Source organism: Dunckerocampus dactyliophorus, chromosome 15 (assembly GCF_027744805.1).
Source record: "Dunckerocampus dactyliophorus isolate RoL2022-P2 chromosome 15, RoL_Ddac_1.1, whole genome shotgun sequence".
NCBI classification, from domain to species: Eukaryota; Metazoa; Chordata; class Actinopteri; order Syngnathiformes; family Syngnathidae; genus Dunckerocampus; species Dunckerocampus dactyliophorus.
Genome location: NC_072833.1, coordinates 8,833,284 through 8,847,930, shown reverse-complemented (window position 1 = coordinate 8,847,930; position 14,647 = coordinate 8,833,284). Strand labels below are relative to the sequence as shown.

The following is a 14,647-nucleotide window of genomic DNA, read 5'->3' as shown; positions in this document are numbered from 1 at the left end:
TTAAAAAAAACAAAAAGAGTAATTGTGAAATGATTGTGTTCCTGAAAAAGGTGATTACATGGCAATTTTCTCATTTTGCAGGAGAGTTCTCAGCATTTAAGTAAGTGCTGTATGCCACCACTCCATCCGTCGTCACTGCTCCTCACGGTGGATTAATTCATCACTGGAAAAAAAACTATATAGTCTTAAAGAATGTGCCGTTTTCTTCCTCTATCAACCTAATGACGGGATTCCTTCCAACTAAAAGCTGTCTAGACGGCAAAGTAGCCGAAAAGCGACAAGCAACCAGAATTAGGAAAAAAAAAACATGTAGAAACACACATAAAAAAAAAAAACGATACTTGAAGAATGCAAATGGCAAAGAAAACCAAGCACGAAGAAATCCATACTGTTTGGAGGAAAAGGTGAGGCATACTTCCCCGGTGGACCAGCCTGCCGAAGAAGATGGCTGTGATGCGGCGACGAGCTGACGCGTTGGAAGGTAGATGCTCCGCCCTTCATTTCCTGTGCAGGTGAGGAAGAGAAGGGATGCGGTCCTGTTCGGGCCACGGGGCGCAAGGAGGCCTGTAGGGGGAGCCCTCTGTCAGGCCAGGCTCGACGTCGTTCCTGTGATGAGTTAAGAAGTGGGATCACCTCCCAGCTACTGTATAACTTGAAAGCTAGATTTTTATATATATATATATATGGATATAAGTTTGTCATGCTTCAACATAAACTAGGAATATTCTTTTTTTTTTTTTTTTCGCATTCTGCAGCTGTTTTTTTTTGCCACGTTTGTTTTAATGCCGATACCTCTTTGAATGAGACATTTCTGCGAGTTGTCAGTAGAACCCAACATGATACGGCAACAAAAGGTGTTTTTTGGGGGAGGGGGTGATAAAATCTACACAAATGTTTTCCATTTTAAAGCCTTGGTCTCAACTGGAAGCAGTAATTGAGCATAAGAGGTGTAGAAATTCTTGATTTGATTGATTTCTTTTTTCTTTTTGCCTCTTTTTAGATTAAAAGAAATATATAATAATTTTGCATTAACGTCAGGAGCAAGCGGGTATTGTTCTTGTGGATGGGAGGAACCCAAGAGTGCGTTCTTCCCTGGGCCAGTGTACAGTACATATTTGCAACAAAGCCTTTTCTTAGCCTAACGTGCACATTAGGGGTGGGCGATACTGCAAATTTTGGTATCGATCCGATACCGAGTAAATACAGGGTCAGTATTGCTTATACTGTTACTTTTTGCTTGAAAACAATTTACAATATCTACAATGTAACAATACGAAGACAACAACAACAAAACACACTGGTATTTGTGAGAATAAACAAGACAACTGAAAAATATAGCTCTCATCGTGGCAGTATCAATCTGATACTATAGATACTATTTGGATCGAACCGCCCACCCACAGTTTATGTGACGTCATTGTTTGCTATTTTAGTTTAGTCATGGATCACGTGGCTTTGATGTTGCTGCGCACTGCGTAAATGGGGATCCCACTTCTAGCACCAAGCTGCGGTGTTACTTCCTTTGCAGACCCTTTCTTTCCAGAATGTCTTTTTTTTGTGACATTTTCTGTAAAAACCTGTAGTATTTATTTGTTGTTGTTTTTTTTTTTTTTTACATTTTCAGAAACTTTGCTTTACTTTGAAGCGTTCTTGCTAAGTCTTGCTGACATGCACTTTTGTAGAAATTGATTGAAGCAAATGAGCGACTACATTTTTGGGGGAAGGATTTTTTTTTTCGTCCCTTTTATTGACAAACATGCATGTGTATCCATTCCTACAGCACAGACAATACGGTTGATTTTAATTAATAGATTTGTTGTGTAGCTGAAAAGCATTCATGAAGGCTGGTCTCCTTGCACATGAGTGTGTGCTACATTATGTTGCTGATTCTTGGAGTCTGGAAACCTGGACATGCATGCTTTTCATCAGATGCGCCGTTGCACTACTACATTATTTTATTGGTAATACTTGGGTTCTTTCTGTGCTGCATTGGATTAGTAACGAGTAACGTTGGATAAAAGCTAAACGTAACATAACAAGCTCTGAACAAGCATTTTCTCTTATTCAGTAGCATAGAGTAGATATCTACATTTCCACATTTACAGTAAGCATCAAAATCTCCCCTTTACACTGACACCAAATTCATCCATGTAGACCAGGGGTGTCCAAAGTGTGGCGCGGGGGGCATATGCGGCCCGCGGCTGTTTTTTGTTGTTTGTTTTGTTTTTTTATTGGCCCGCGGCACATTTAAAAAAATATATAGAATTTAACAAGAAAAATTTAAAAAACAAAACAGTAAAAATGTACAAATCAGCAGTAATTTAAAAGGAATAAAGTCCAAATATTAAGAGAAAAACATAATTTAACAGTGAAATTTGTAATTGTATGATTTAAAAAAAGAAAGTAATTTTAGTAGCATAAAACTGAAATATTTGACTTTTTTTTAAAAAAGTCAGAATATAAAACAACAAAGTAATTTATGGAAAATTAGGTTGTGGAAAAAGTTACGCGATAAGTCAAAATATTACGTCATAATTGCAAGAAAAAATGACGAATGTTAAAGTATAAATAAAGTTGTATTATAGGGAGAAAGTTGCAATTTTACGAGAACAAATTTATAATATCAGGAAAGATGTCTTTTTTTTTTTACCTCGGAATATGAGAAACAAACAAAACAAAATAAAGTAAAAAAATAAAATAAAGTTGTAATTTTTGGAAAATAAGATTTGGGAAAAATATATATATATTATTGGAATAAAGTCATAATGTTCCCAAAAAGAAAATTTACCAAGGTTATTTAAGAAGAAAGTTGAAATATCATCCTAATACACTCTTTCAACTATATCACAAAGCTATGACACACACACACACACACACACACACACACACACACACACACACACACATCTACATACATGTGTTCCTTTCATTTTCCAGTATGTGGCTCTTGGAAAAAGTTTGGACACCCCTGATGTAGTCGACCTTGCAGATGCACAGAAAAACTCTATTTTGTCTTTTTCCAGCAAAATTGCCCAGGGCCAGGGAAGTTAAGCTAAAGGGCAGGGCAGTTTAAACATTTGGAGATGTTCAGGTTTGCACTACTTGACCTTTTGGTTTATACTGTATACGTACATTTCTGGAGAAAATTCTAGGGTTACGTTATGTTTAATGTTGTCTACAGACCCGTTATATGATGTACCGTCGATTCCATCCACTAAACACCTGGACAAAATTTGTTTATGAAGGATAGGTAAACTTACTTGACATGGTCCAGATATTTCAGAGCCAATAAAGATGTTTTTTTTTTTGCGATTATAAAGCGGTTTAGCCACTTTCAAATGTGTTTTATGCTATTTCTAGAATGACTTTATTCTATACATAGTTTATGGTAAAATGAACATGACTGAAAAGCTGGCTTCATTGTGGCATCATATCACATATCGCAGAGTTTGAGTGAATTTGATGTTGCGGAATTTTTGGAGCTGCTGAATTGAAGGCTGAGTTTGTATAATTTCACTTTTTTGTTCTTTTTCACTGAAAGTCGGCGCCCTTCCTTCACCCAGTGCAATGGTTCTCAATTCTACCACCTCCAAATTAGTTTGCTTTGCAAGTACCACTATTTTTTTTATACCTCCGCTTACCCTCATGGTTTAGCTTTGAATATGTGGCTTGTATTCACAGGTAAATTGGCTTGTGAAATATGAGGTGAGATAAACAACATAAGCAAAGGAACATTTTATTTGAATTCAATTTAAGCGACTCTTTGGTCATTCGTATTGTGCAATCATTTCATATGTACTAGTATATGTCTAATATTTCATTTTTATTTTTTATGTTATTTTTTTAAAGGTGTTCTGATTACCACTTGATGGCGCACGTGTACCGCCAGTGGCACTGCTACCACAGTTTGAAAATCCATTACCTAGGCTGTCTCAAATCAAATACTTCCTTCAATAAGTATACTGTGTAGACAGTATTTAGTTCCTATATGTGCAAATTTTGACTATGTAGTCGATTACTGTTACTCTGCATTTATCGGAAATTACGATCGCAATATTTACCCGCTGCTTCTTCTCTCCTTTGTTTAATTTTTTTTTCACAAATTGCAACCACTTAGTTGGTCCTGTTATTACGCGGTGACTACTGAGGGTGGTAAGTGTCCAGCACTGTGTACTCACCACTTTGGCCGTTATGAGTGCAACACTCTTATACACTGAAAGGTAAAGTACGTGCATAAAGCACGGAAGGCTGTGTTTCAGTTGGCGCATTTCCGTATTTACACTTACCATTATGAGTGCGTAAGTGTGTTTGAGCTGAGAAGTGCGACAGAAAAGGAGTGCACCGTCACCCGGGTGTTGCGCTCTGAGAGGCCAAAATGACGAGTGTGCGGTAATGCACGCTTACCACAAGGCTTACCACCCTTAATAGCCGCCGTCTTGGCCACTATTGGTTGCTGCAATTCACAATTAAAATGGAGAGAAGAAGAAATATTGTAGCTGTCATTTCTGGTACGAACGCAATGACAGTGATGGATTTAGAACAGCACCACACCGTCAAAATGTGCGCCCTCAGGAACCAAGTACGCAGTATACGAAGTACACATATTTAAGTGTAAAGATAGGATTGCGTGATTTGAGGCACAGCCCTGGTGTATTGTACTAGTTACTGAAATAAGCATTTGTTAATAATGTGGATAAGGCCGCTTATAAATTGCCTAAAAGTGACCTCCATTGCTGTCCTCTTGCCACAGTTTTGTTAATTATTGTTATATAGTCCTGGATTTTCGTCTTTGCTATGCATGCACCTTAACCGATGAAGCCCTGAGTACATTTCATTCAAGAGAAAACGTCCATGTCCAACTTTATTTCTTTGTTTGCTTGTTGACTTCATTCCTCTCACTTGTAAATAGTGTACAAAGTGGAAAAAAAATATCGTCAGTTTGCTAGGAAGGCATGGAGACTTCACGTTGTAAACAAAAATGAAAGATTTTTGAAAGGCACACCTGAAGGACAAAAAACCGAAATATTTAAAGCTGTATCATAAGGAGAAAGAGCTTAATGTATTTGTTGTGAATATGAAAAAACTGATATATTAAAGATGTGCATGAAAAGCTGTTATTGGGTGTCGTGTTGCTCTTTTTCCGCAAGGTGGCAGGATTTACCACCTCATTGCTTTGATTCATGTTGAATTGATTTTATTTTTTTCAAAGAGTGGGACTATTTCTTTCCACTGGGAAGGTACACACAAGCATTCTGCTTTTATAACCTTAAAAGTAAAGAAATAGACAGTTATTCCTGATCATTTTTAATTTTTTCTTGAAGAACCCTTTATATTCATCAAGCTGAACGTGAGATGGCAAAATTAACCATAACTGACCTATTTTATAAAGGTCCCCTATTATGCAAAATAGACTTAATGATAAAATGTGTACTTTGAGCCTGTTTATGGGCACTAAAGATGAAGAAAAATCTATCATGTGTTTGCTAGTAAATGTAGCTCCAGTATTGCAGATTCTGATACTTTTATCATTGAGTCATTTTGTCTTTTAAGTTGTTGATCTTGATTGAAATCAGAATACAACATGACAGATTTTAAGCTTACGTAAATATATATTTTTTTATTTTTTTATTAATCTTCTTTGTGATCAATATATACAATATACGTATAATGTCATTATTTGTATAATATAACAAAATTAACAATGTAATAATATGAAAACAGAAATTTGTGAAAAATAGAAAAAACTGAAAAATATTTATGTAATCACACTGGTATTGATACGATGTTACTACTCTCATCCATTGATACTATCGATCGATTGATTTGATCTGCCCACCACTACTTTTGTGAGATGTGTTTGCACGGTCTGTGGTGGAAGTTCCTAGTTTTTTACGTAATAAAAAAGCCCTCCCTCCTCATGGACATGATACCACCTCGGATCCGCCCTTAGCTTGATGAGCCCATCTCTCGACAGAGGACAGCTTTGTCAAAAACAAAAAGCAGGCTTCACTACACATCTTAAAATAAAGCCTGCAACTCCGCCAACAATGCATCAGTCAGCTGCAGATGCGGGAGTTGTACTTTTTTCCCCCAAACGTTGACGTCAGCGGCGACTTTCGAAGTTCGTCTTTCACGCGACTACGGAGGACAGAGGTTTCCAAAGTGGTGGCCTGGCGGCCATTTGTGGCCGCAAGCTCATTTCTTTACTGGTCCACACCACATTCTAAACATCAAACATCCACCACATCAGAGCATTACAAAGAAGGCTTCACTTTCTCATGCTATTACACGAGAAACTTGGCTCCAAACATTTGACTGGTACTGTTTATTTTTAAATTCTGGTAAAATATGATTATTAGTACAATAGCCAATTTAAAAAATATATTGGCATAAAAATTACATATTGGTTTATATCATATATTGTTTTTATCTGTCGATAAAGATGCTGGTGCACAAGTGATGACGTGCTCCACACAGCAACAACCTGCTAGCTCAGTATGCCCGTGGCCTGGAATTATTTCCCAGTTTTTCCTTTTCATTGCAAATATGCAATTTGCAGTGAAAGCTCTGGTTATGTGAGGGCGGAGTAAGGAATCATCTTTTAATACTTTTAATCTAATCTGTTTCGTTCATGCTGCATTCATGCATGATGTGCTGAATGAGCCCCGTTTATAATTTCACTGATCGTATTAGTCCACAGTTTCATACTTTTCCCTTTGTTCTTATGCGGATGTTTGTGCCACATGGAAATGCGCACCTTTTCAAATTTTATTGTTGCCAGCGTTATTTCATAGGATTTCATAGGAGAACCATGTTATTTTAGTTGACTATGATTATGATTTTTAAAATACTTTGTTGACACAAAATGCGTAAAATAAATATGGCACTTTTTTCTGCTACAGTCATCCCTCGTGTATAGAGGTTAATTGGTTCCACACCCCACCACCATATGTGAATTTCCAGGAAGTAGGATTCAGTATTATTAAACAAAATATTTTCATAGTTAGAGCATTAAAAACGGTTTATGACTTTTCTAAATACGGGTTTTAACATTATTATGAAATAACACACCAGTAGTCACTTTTACACTCTTTTATCCTTTGTTTACATCACGTGGGCAGGCTACGGGACCGCTGCGGGGACATAACAGACGGCTGCCTCTAGCATAGCAGGTTACCGAGCTAAGTAGTTAGTTTCTCCAATTTACTTATTCTAAACTATTGTTTCAAACAGAGTGGGGAAGAACGACTACGAAGCCAAAGAACCGCGGCTCTGCTGGCTCAGTAGCAGTGTGCATGAAGTGTGAAAGGTAAGTTAATCTAACGTAATGTCTCATAACATTACTGATGCCTTGTGACCACAATAATACATGGACTAATAATAGGCCACAGTGAACAACAAAACAGCGGTAATTTATTAATTATTTTTCGAAAAATCATTATATAGTGAGGGAGCGATATTCAAACCACAATATAGCGAGGGGCGACTGTACTCGATCGCATATTGCAGTATTGTCTTACTTAGCGCAAACAGTGTTTTATTTGTGAAATTCATCCAGTAACAGAAGCATCATGTGTTCATTCATTAGAGATATGACCATGTGACCAAACCACATTAGTTTGGGGAAAGAGCTGCTGCCGATATTGGTGTCCGTTGATATCAATATCAGGAATTAAGTGCTGGACAATATCAAACATCTAATTGTCATATTTGTATATTGTTGATAAATAAGTTCAATATGACTTTAATTTCTTTTTTGGTTTGGCCATCATCTTTGTCCTGTGTTTTATTTGAATTATTACCATCAATTAATAAACTAAAAGCAATATCACAAAATCATTCAATGATTGTGAAAAATTAAGTAAAACTTATCGGTACCAGTAGCTGCATCTGCAATACTGGCCTTGTATTTACTTGGTGGCTAATTGATGACAAAATTTGCAGTATCGGTATCACACAACGGAATTTGCCTTGCATGTGATGATATAAGTAGGGATATTAAACGTGTGTGATGATGAGGCCAAAGCACACATCTTATCATAATGCATGTTGTCGACATGAATTAGTGGACATATTTGCATTACACTGAAATATGATCACGGGAAAGGCTAAACATATTTGCAACCTCCATAAAAACATACAGGCTACCTGTCTTAGTTGCAATGTATCACCATAATAAGGATATCAGCGTTTGTGTAACTGTGTGTAATAGCAAACAGTGCAGCAGGGGAACATTCCATAGAGGGAGGAGAAGACAAATGAATCATGGTTTTCATCGTCTCCAGCTTGTTTGCCCTTGTACAAAGCCAGCTACTTGAGCAGAGTGGCACAAAGGAAGGCGCTCATGTACAAAGCTGAGGGGGAGGCGGCAGCATGTTCTCACTCCAAGTGCGTAGGACAACAAGGAACAGTCAGCTACCTCACTGCAGCTTCTGCAGAGATGATGTACCTTCTTATCTTCCATTTGGAATTCACACTTCCTGTTTTAGACTTTGCATGCATTTTGTGCATTCTTTGACTTGTCTGAATCCATGTGTTTAAACATCATTAGCCAATACAGAATGGATTAAGGCATGTACACTAATATTATGAAGATATTCTCACCATGGTAGAGCTGTGCCTTACATTTGAGTTTAGCATCATGTACAGCAGGGGTGTCCAAACTTATACCTTGAAGAAGTGAAATTGGGGGCGGGGGGTTTATTCATTTTGTGCATTAAAGATGCTAAAACCAATCCAGCTCGCTGAAAAACAGAACATCCACATTTTAGCTTTGTGTTATAGGTGATAAAGCAAATTAGTAAGTGTAACACCAAATCATATATGTCACTAGTAATTAATTCATTTTATTTTTTAAATATGCAGAGGGCCCATAAAAATCGAGCTTTAAGCCACAAATGGCCCATGGGCCGCACTTTGGACTGATGTACAGGGTTTACCTACAGTCTGCACACAAGCAAAATAGCAGTGGTAGGGCCAGCAAAGCCTTCTCTGCTGGCCTAAACACTATCAGAAGCAATGGCCTACATTTACCGTTTAAATTCTAGGATTTGTTCCATTAATTTGTATTCATTTATTCCCAGCAGTCTATTGTCTTCATTTTGTAGCATGTCTCTTGGCGGCAGCGCTTCCAGTAGTGTATGTATACGTTTTCTTTTTTTTTTTTTTTTTTTTTTGTCCAATCGGATTTCAGCTTCTATGTGTCAATCTAATCTGCCCAGGGCCTTCAGAATCAGGAGTGCTGGCGAATGTCATTTAAACACTATTCGCAATGGGGCTGTTTCTTTTACCCATCAGATTTGGAGTAGCTAACGTTAGATTGAAACAATGCAACATTTGTAGTGGAAAACTTACAATTTTATGGATTTATGAATGGCATGCTGGTCTAGGAAAGTTTGCTTCGTTTGGCCCATTTAAGTGCTTGTGGTTTGAATTTTCCTAAAATTGGTTTTGATGAGCTTTCAGCTGACGTTTGTCATGTTACGCAGATGTATAGCACGGGTATTGTGATGATGACTATCAATTAATATTAATACAGCAATATAGGCAGAGCCTCGTTGCCCCAGTACCAGGGCTTTTGGGGCGCAAGAGCTGCTTTTGAGCAGAACTTCAGTTATTTAAAATTTCCTCTTTCTAGTGGTTTTTTTTTTTTTGCCTTTTTTTGTTTTCCCCGCCAACTCTTTATGATGCAGCAACCACAGCACCTCTCAGGCCTTCATTAGATATTCGGCTCACGGAGTGCACTTTGCTCCTCTGGCCCCTCAGGTGGTGCCTCTCCTGAGTGATTAATTGTCTTCCCAGGCTTCTTCTTCGAAATATTCCCCATTGTTCCATCTACCTCTCGGCCAATGAGATGAGAGCAAAGTTCTATCAGTTCCCCATCACTGCGAAAAAGAACACATTCTCCATTGTTAACAAAATTTTACATACAAGTGGGAAGATTATTCACTGTACGTTATGCACAGCTTTGCCCTCAGCCCTGGCCTTGACATATTGTTTTGTCCCCTTCCATTAAACGCCACTGACAAGTAAGTTCTCAAGAGGAGACGTTCAATGAAGAAGCCACAGACGTCCTCAGGGAAGAAGGGGAACAAAGTTGGTTAACTTGATGTTGAAGATAGTTTTAACTGATAGTTGTCGTCACCAAGTGACAGTCTATTGATACTGTGGTGTCTCCGGATTAACCTATAAAGAGTTCAGTGTAGTGCTTAAGTGCAGAAAAGTCAAATATTTCATCTACCAAAACGTCAGATCGTGCTTCAGTTATTATAAATAAACCTGAATTGTTGACATTGTTAAGAGATTGCTGTATTCTGATTGTCAGTGATGATTATTTATCACTTATTTGTAATTTTTTAAATATTGGATTCATGTATTTATTGATATTACCGACTAAGGTAATCTTCACACTGTATTACACTTCCACTTCGATACTTTTCTTTTATGTTTAACACAGGAAGTGAACAAACTTCAGTGGAACCCGATTATGCCAATGCCACTTGAACTGGCTGACTGACATTGTCATAAGCGGTTGTCGACGCTAACCATCGCTTGCACATTTACTTGTGACTTAGAATGACTTCTGTTTTAATATGATATTATTACATAAACAGATCCCTTTAGATTCATGCTGAACCACATCAACCACCAACCACATCTCATCTCTCAAACTCTGCATTGGGAAGGGCAGGGAATTCCGCAAGGGCCGGCACCCGCTCATCGCCCTTCATTGATCTCAAGGCTGCCTTTGACACGGTCGACCGAGCCATACTGTGTAACGTCCTCCGCACCCTCCCCCTTCCACCAAAGCTAATCAGACTCTTTAAGGTGCTGTATGACGGCACAGGGAGCTGTGTTCGTGTAAACAACAGCTAGACCGACTGTGCTCCATCGCCGCCGGTTTCCGGCAGGGCATCAGACCTTTTTACTGTTAACCGTGTTATCGACTCTCTCATGACAACAGTGTGCGCCCGCTTCAACCCCACCAACCTGGACTACACCGATGACACCACCTTGTTCTACTGCTCATACACTGAGCTTGAGGGAGCCCTTCGTGTGTTCAATGAAGCGGCAATGAAGCTGGGACTGCATGACAGCTGATCCACAACTAAGCTAATGCATGGCTGTGATAGTCCTGACCCACCCCTTATCGTCTTTGGCTCCGAGCCTGCTGAGTTTGTTTCGTCGTTTGTTTACCTGGGCTCAGAGGTCACTAACACTAGAGACGTACTGCCCGAGGTGAAACGACGGCGAGGACTGGCTGCTGCTGTCATGAAAAGCCTCTGGAGACCACTATGGAGGTATCATGACATCTCCCGTCGCACCAAGCTCCGGGTCTACAACTCCATGGTTTTGAGTCCCGCAACCTCAGAAACATTTAGGGTCGCACATCTCCAATGAGGAGCACCGCAGAAGAAAAAAACAGCTCAACATCTTTTGTGTCCTTGCCCAGCACCGTGTTTGCTGGCTAGGACACGTCTTCCGCTGCCCCAGTGACCGAGTCGTGACGGAGTTTGACATGTCAACAGCCAGCTGGAGACGTCCTTGTGGCCGACCTCGTCTGACGTCGTCGACCGAGACCTCCACCAGACAGACCTGTCACTGGAGAAAACCCCCGCTCGCTGCCAAGACCATGCAAGCTGGAGACATGTGGTCACCCTAGTGGACTAAACGCCGTGCTGTCATGAGGCTTAGGTCAAGTAAGTAAGGCTTTTGATGTCGACAAAAGTGGTCGACCATGTATGCTGACGTCAACTGAAGCGGGCACTTTTTAGTAATAAGAAGAACACGATGTTGGACGACTTAGAGGGGTTGTCGACATAAGCGGGACAAACTTAAATTGGTTCCACTGAGACAGTAAGTGCTGAGACTCAGAGAAGGGGTTTGATTAAATAAGCTCTGCTCTGCTTCCTACTTCTTTTTGAACATGTTGAAGTATGTACATGTTGAAGCAGAGCGTGAGCTGTGCGGGGCACCCCACGATCCATGGGGGCCACCCTTCTCCTTGTGCGAATGTGCAAAGGATGTGCATTGCTGCCGTGAGTCACAGAGCACAAAGTGGGCCTGAAGCAGGAGAGAAAAAAAGGAGATGAGTCATCTGACACCGCGCTCTTGCCACAATGATTGACAACACGCAGCAGAATATGCCAATAAAATCGCAGAAGTCACCGACTAATTCAACTATTTCGCAGTAAAAAGAATTTATTGAACAGCTTTTTTCCCATGTACTCGTATTACAGTGTTCCCTCGCTACATCGTGGTTCACCTTTCACAAAGTCGCTGTTTCGCAAATTTTTGAAAGTAAAATTTAGTTGGTTTTTTTTACAGCGTATGAACGCGCATTGTGTTCTTTGTCCTTGTGGTGTATTAGAGCGATCTATCGGTGCTCTGTTGTATATGTCTGTTATTGTATTTACTATTGCTACCAGTAGAGGGTGCAGCTCCACCTCGTCTCGTGTTTATGTGCCTGTATGAGCATATTAGGAACCCACAGTAGACAGTAGCTGGCTAAATGTAGAGCCACAACAGTCTTTATTGGCTAAGGAAGAACCCGCCCATTGTGTTCTGCTTCCTGATTGGCTGTAGACCATTGTCAATCAATTTGCTTTGTGCCGTTTCCTGTTGTGGTCTGTAGCCGCTAGCAAACTAGCTAACTGTGTGAGGTGCTTTTTAACTGCCAATAAACAATAGAAGAAGAAGAAGCTACCCGGCTAAATGAATCTTTGGTTCAAGGAGTAGGACGAAGACGAGGACGACAGCAGGAGGAATATGTTTTCACAAGGATACAAAAACACTACTGTACAGTCGAACGGCGCCAGGACAAGGCACAATCAGAGGAGTGAATACGCGTGAGTCACTTCATAATTTATCGTGTCCAACCTAGTAGATTGATCATTAAAATTCAAGCGAAATTTGAACTTTGAGAGTGTTTAAACAAGAGAGAAAGGTTTAAATGTTATTGCCTGTCTGAGAAAAGTGTATAAAATGTATTGGGAGGGGTTTTACAGCCTTAAAACATATGTAATAACTGTAAACAAATAAAGTTGGCTATTTCACTTATTACAGGCCATTTTGGGAACCTATCCCTCGCAATAAATGAGGGAACACTACTCTAAAACAGCGGTCCCCAACCAGTAGCTCAGAAGCTACTAGTAGCTTGCCAGCTGATTTTGAGTAGCTCACCAAAGGGTCAAAGAATATTTGCTTTACCTCTGGTATTTTAATACTCGTGGTATTTTTATAAGTGGTCAGGTCAGACATTATACCTCTTTTGAATGACAAATGACCACAAAATAGCATCAAGACATCGACCACACTGTTTGACTTGTCCAAATAAAATTCTACTTAGGGCCCCCAATTTGGCCGGGGGTGGCCTGGGGTGGCCCTAGATGTCCGTCAATGCAACTTTGTGAAGCAAGTTCGAAATAAATTAAACCATTACTATTGCCATCAATAGCAATAAACACTTCATGAATTTTCTCCCTCTCTTTTTTTAATCCAGAAACAAATTTCAGCATCCTTCAATTAGCTGGATTTTGTTTTTTCCCCCTCCCGTTTCTGTTGACTATTTTTTTCCAAAATAATAGTGCTTGAACGCTATCCCAGGTTTTTGCATTTACATAGTCCACTTTTGAGCCTGATTAACTTCAAAGTTAATGATTTTTTTTGGGCAAATGAAGAAAGACAAATGCAAAAATTACATTTGGAATATTAACAACATACGCAGATACTTGGAACTCAGGCCCAATCTGTTTCAGAAGGTTACACATTTCTCAATTAGAAATGATGGGAAATTAATGGATCCGTTCCAGTGGTTTGCCATTATAAAGCTTTACTCCCATGCAATGTTTCCAGGATCATTTTTGCATTATTTAGTGTCACATAAGTGCAAAGTATAAAGTATGTTTTATTAGCACTAAAGTACAGACACTTTAGGAGGGAACAATGGAAATAGGAACTGTCTGTTCTAAGTTCAAGTCGGGGCCGCACGGTGGCCTAGTGGTTAGCATGTTGGCCACACAGTCAGGAGATCGGGAAGACCTGGGTTTGAATTTCTGTGTGGAGTTTGCATGTTCTCCCCGTGCGTGGGTTTTCTCCGGGTACTCAGGTTTCCTCCCACATTCCAAAAACATGCATGTTAGGTTAATTGGTGACTCTAAATTGTCCATAGGTATGAATGTGAGTGTGAATGGTTGTTTGTCTATATGTGCCCTCCGATTGGCTGGGGACCAGTCCAAGGTGTACCCCGCCTCTCGCCCGAAGTCAGCTGGGATAGGCTCCAGCATACCGCCGCGACCCTAATGAGGATAAGCAGCATAGAAAATGAATGGAAGTTCAAGACGCTGAAAGCGCAAAAATCCTAGTAATGTTTGATTTTATGTTCTAATCTAAATAAGCACACATAAACTTATTACCTATGCAGGTGCCCTTGGGTTATGAACGAGTTCCATTCCTAAGTGATTTGGATTTGAGTTGGATCTTATACCTACAGTAAATCAACACCTGAGTCACTCACACTTGTATACAGAACACATGAAGGACATACAGTATATAATGCAGTCTAGTGTTATCTTTGATAACACTTCGATTTTATCCATAGTCAACTAATAGTCGTTCATTTTTTCAAGAGTAGCACTAATGGTGAGCC

The 14,647-nt window shown here is 39.5% G+C and overlaps 1 protein-coding gene across 2 annotated transcripts in view; it reads left to right on the top strand.

Moving 5' to 3' along the window:
• The window catches only part of braf (B-Raf proto-oncogene, serine/threonine kinase), a 30,890-nt gene extending 25,782 nt beyond the window's left edge, over positions 1–5,108 (top strand). For both annotated transcript variants that reach the window (XM_054752512.1, XM_054752513.1), the window contains one exon: positions 82–5,108. In XM_054752512.1, coding sequence (XP_054608487.1) covers positions 82–104 — 23 coding nt within the window. In that variant the 3' untranslated portion in view covers positions 105–5,108. The remainder of the gene's footprint in view (positions 1–81) is intronic.
• The last annotated feature ends 9,539 nt before the right edge of the window (positions 5,109–14,647 follow it).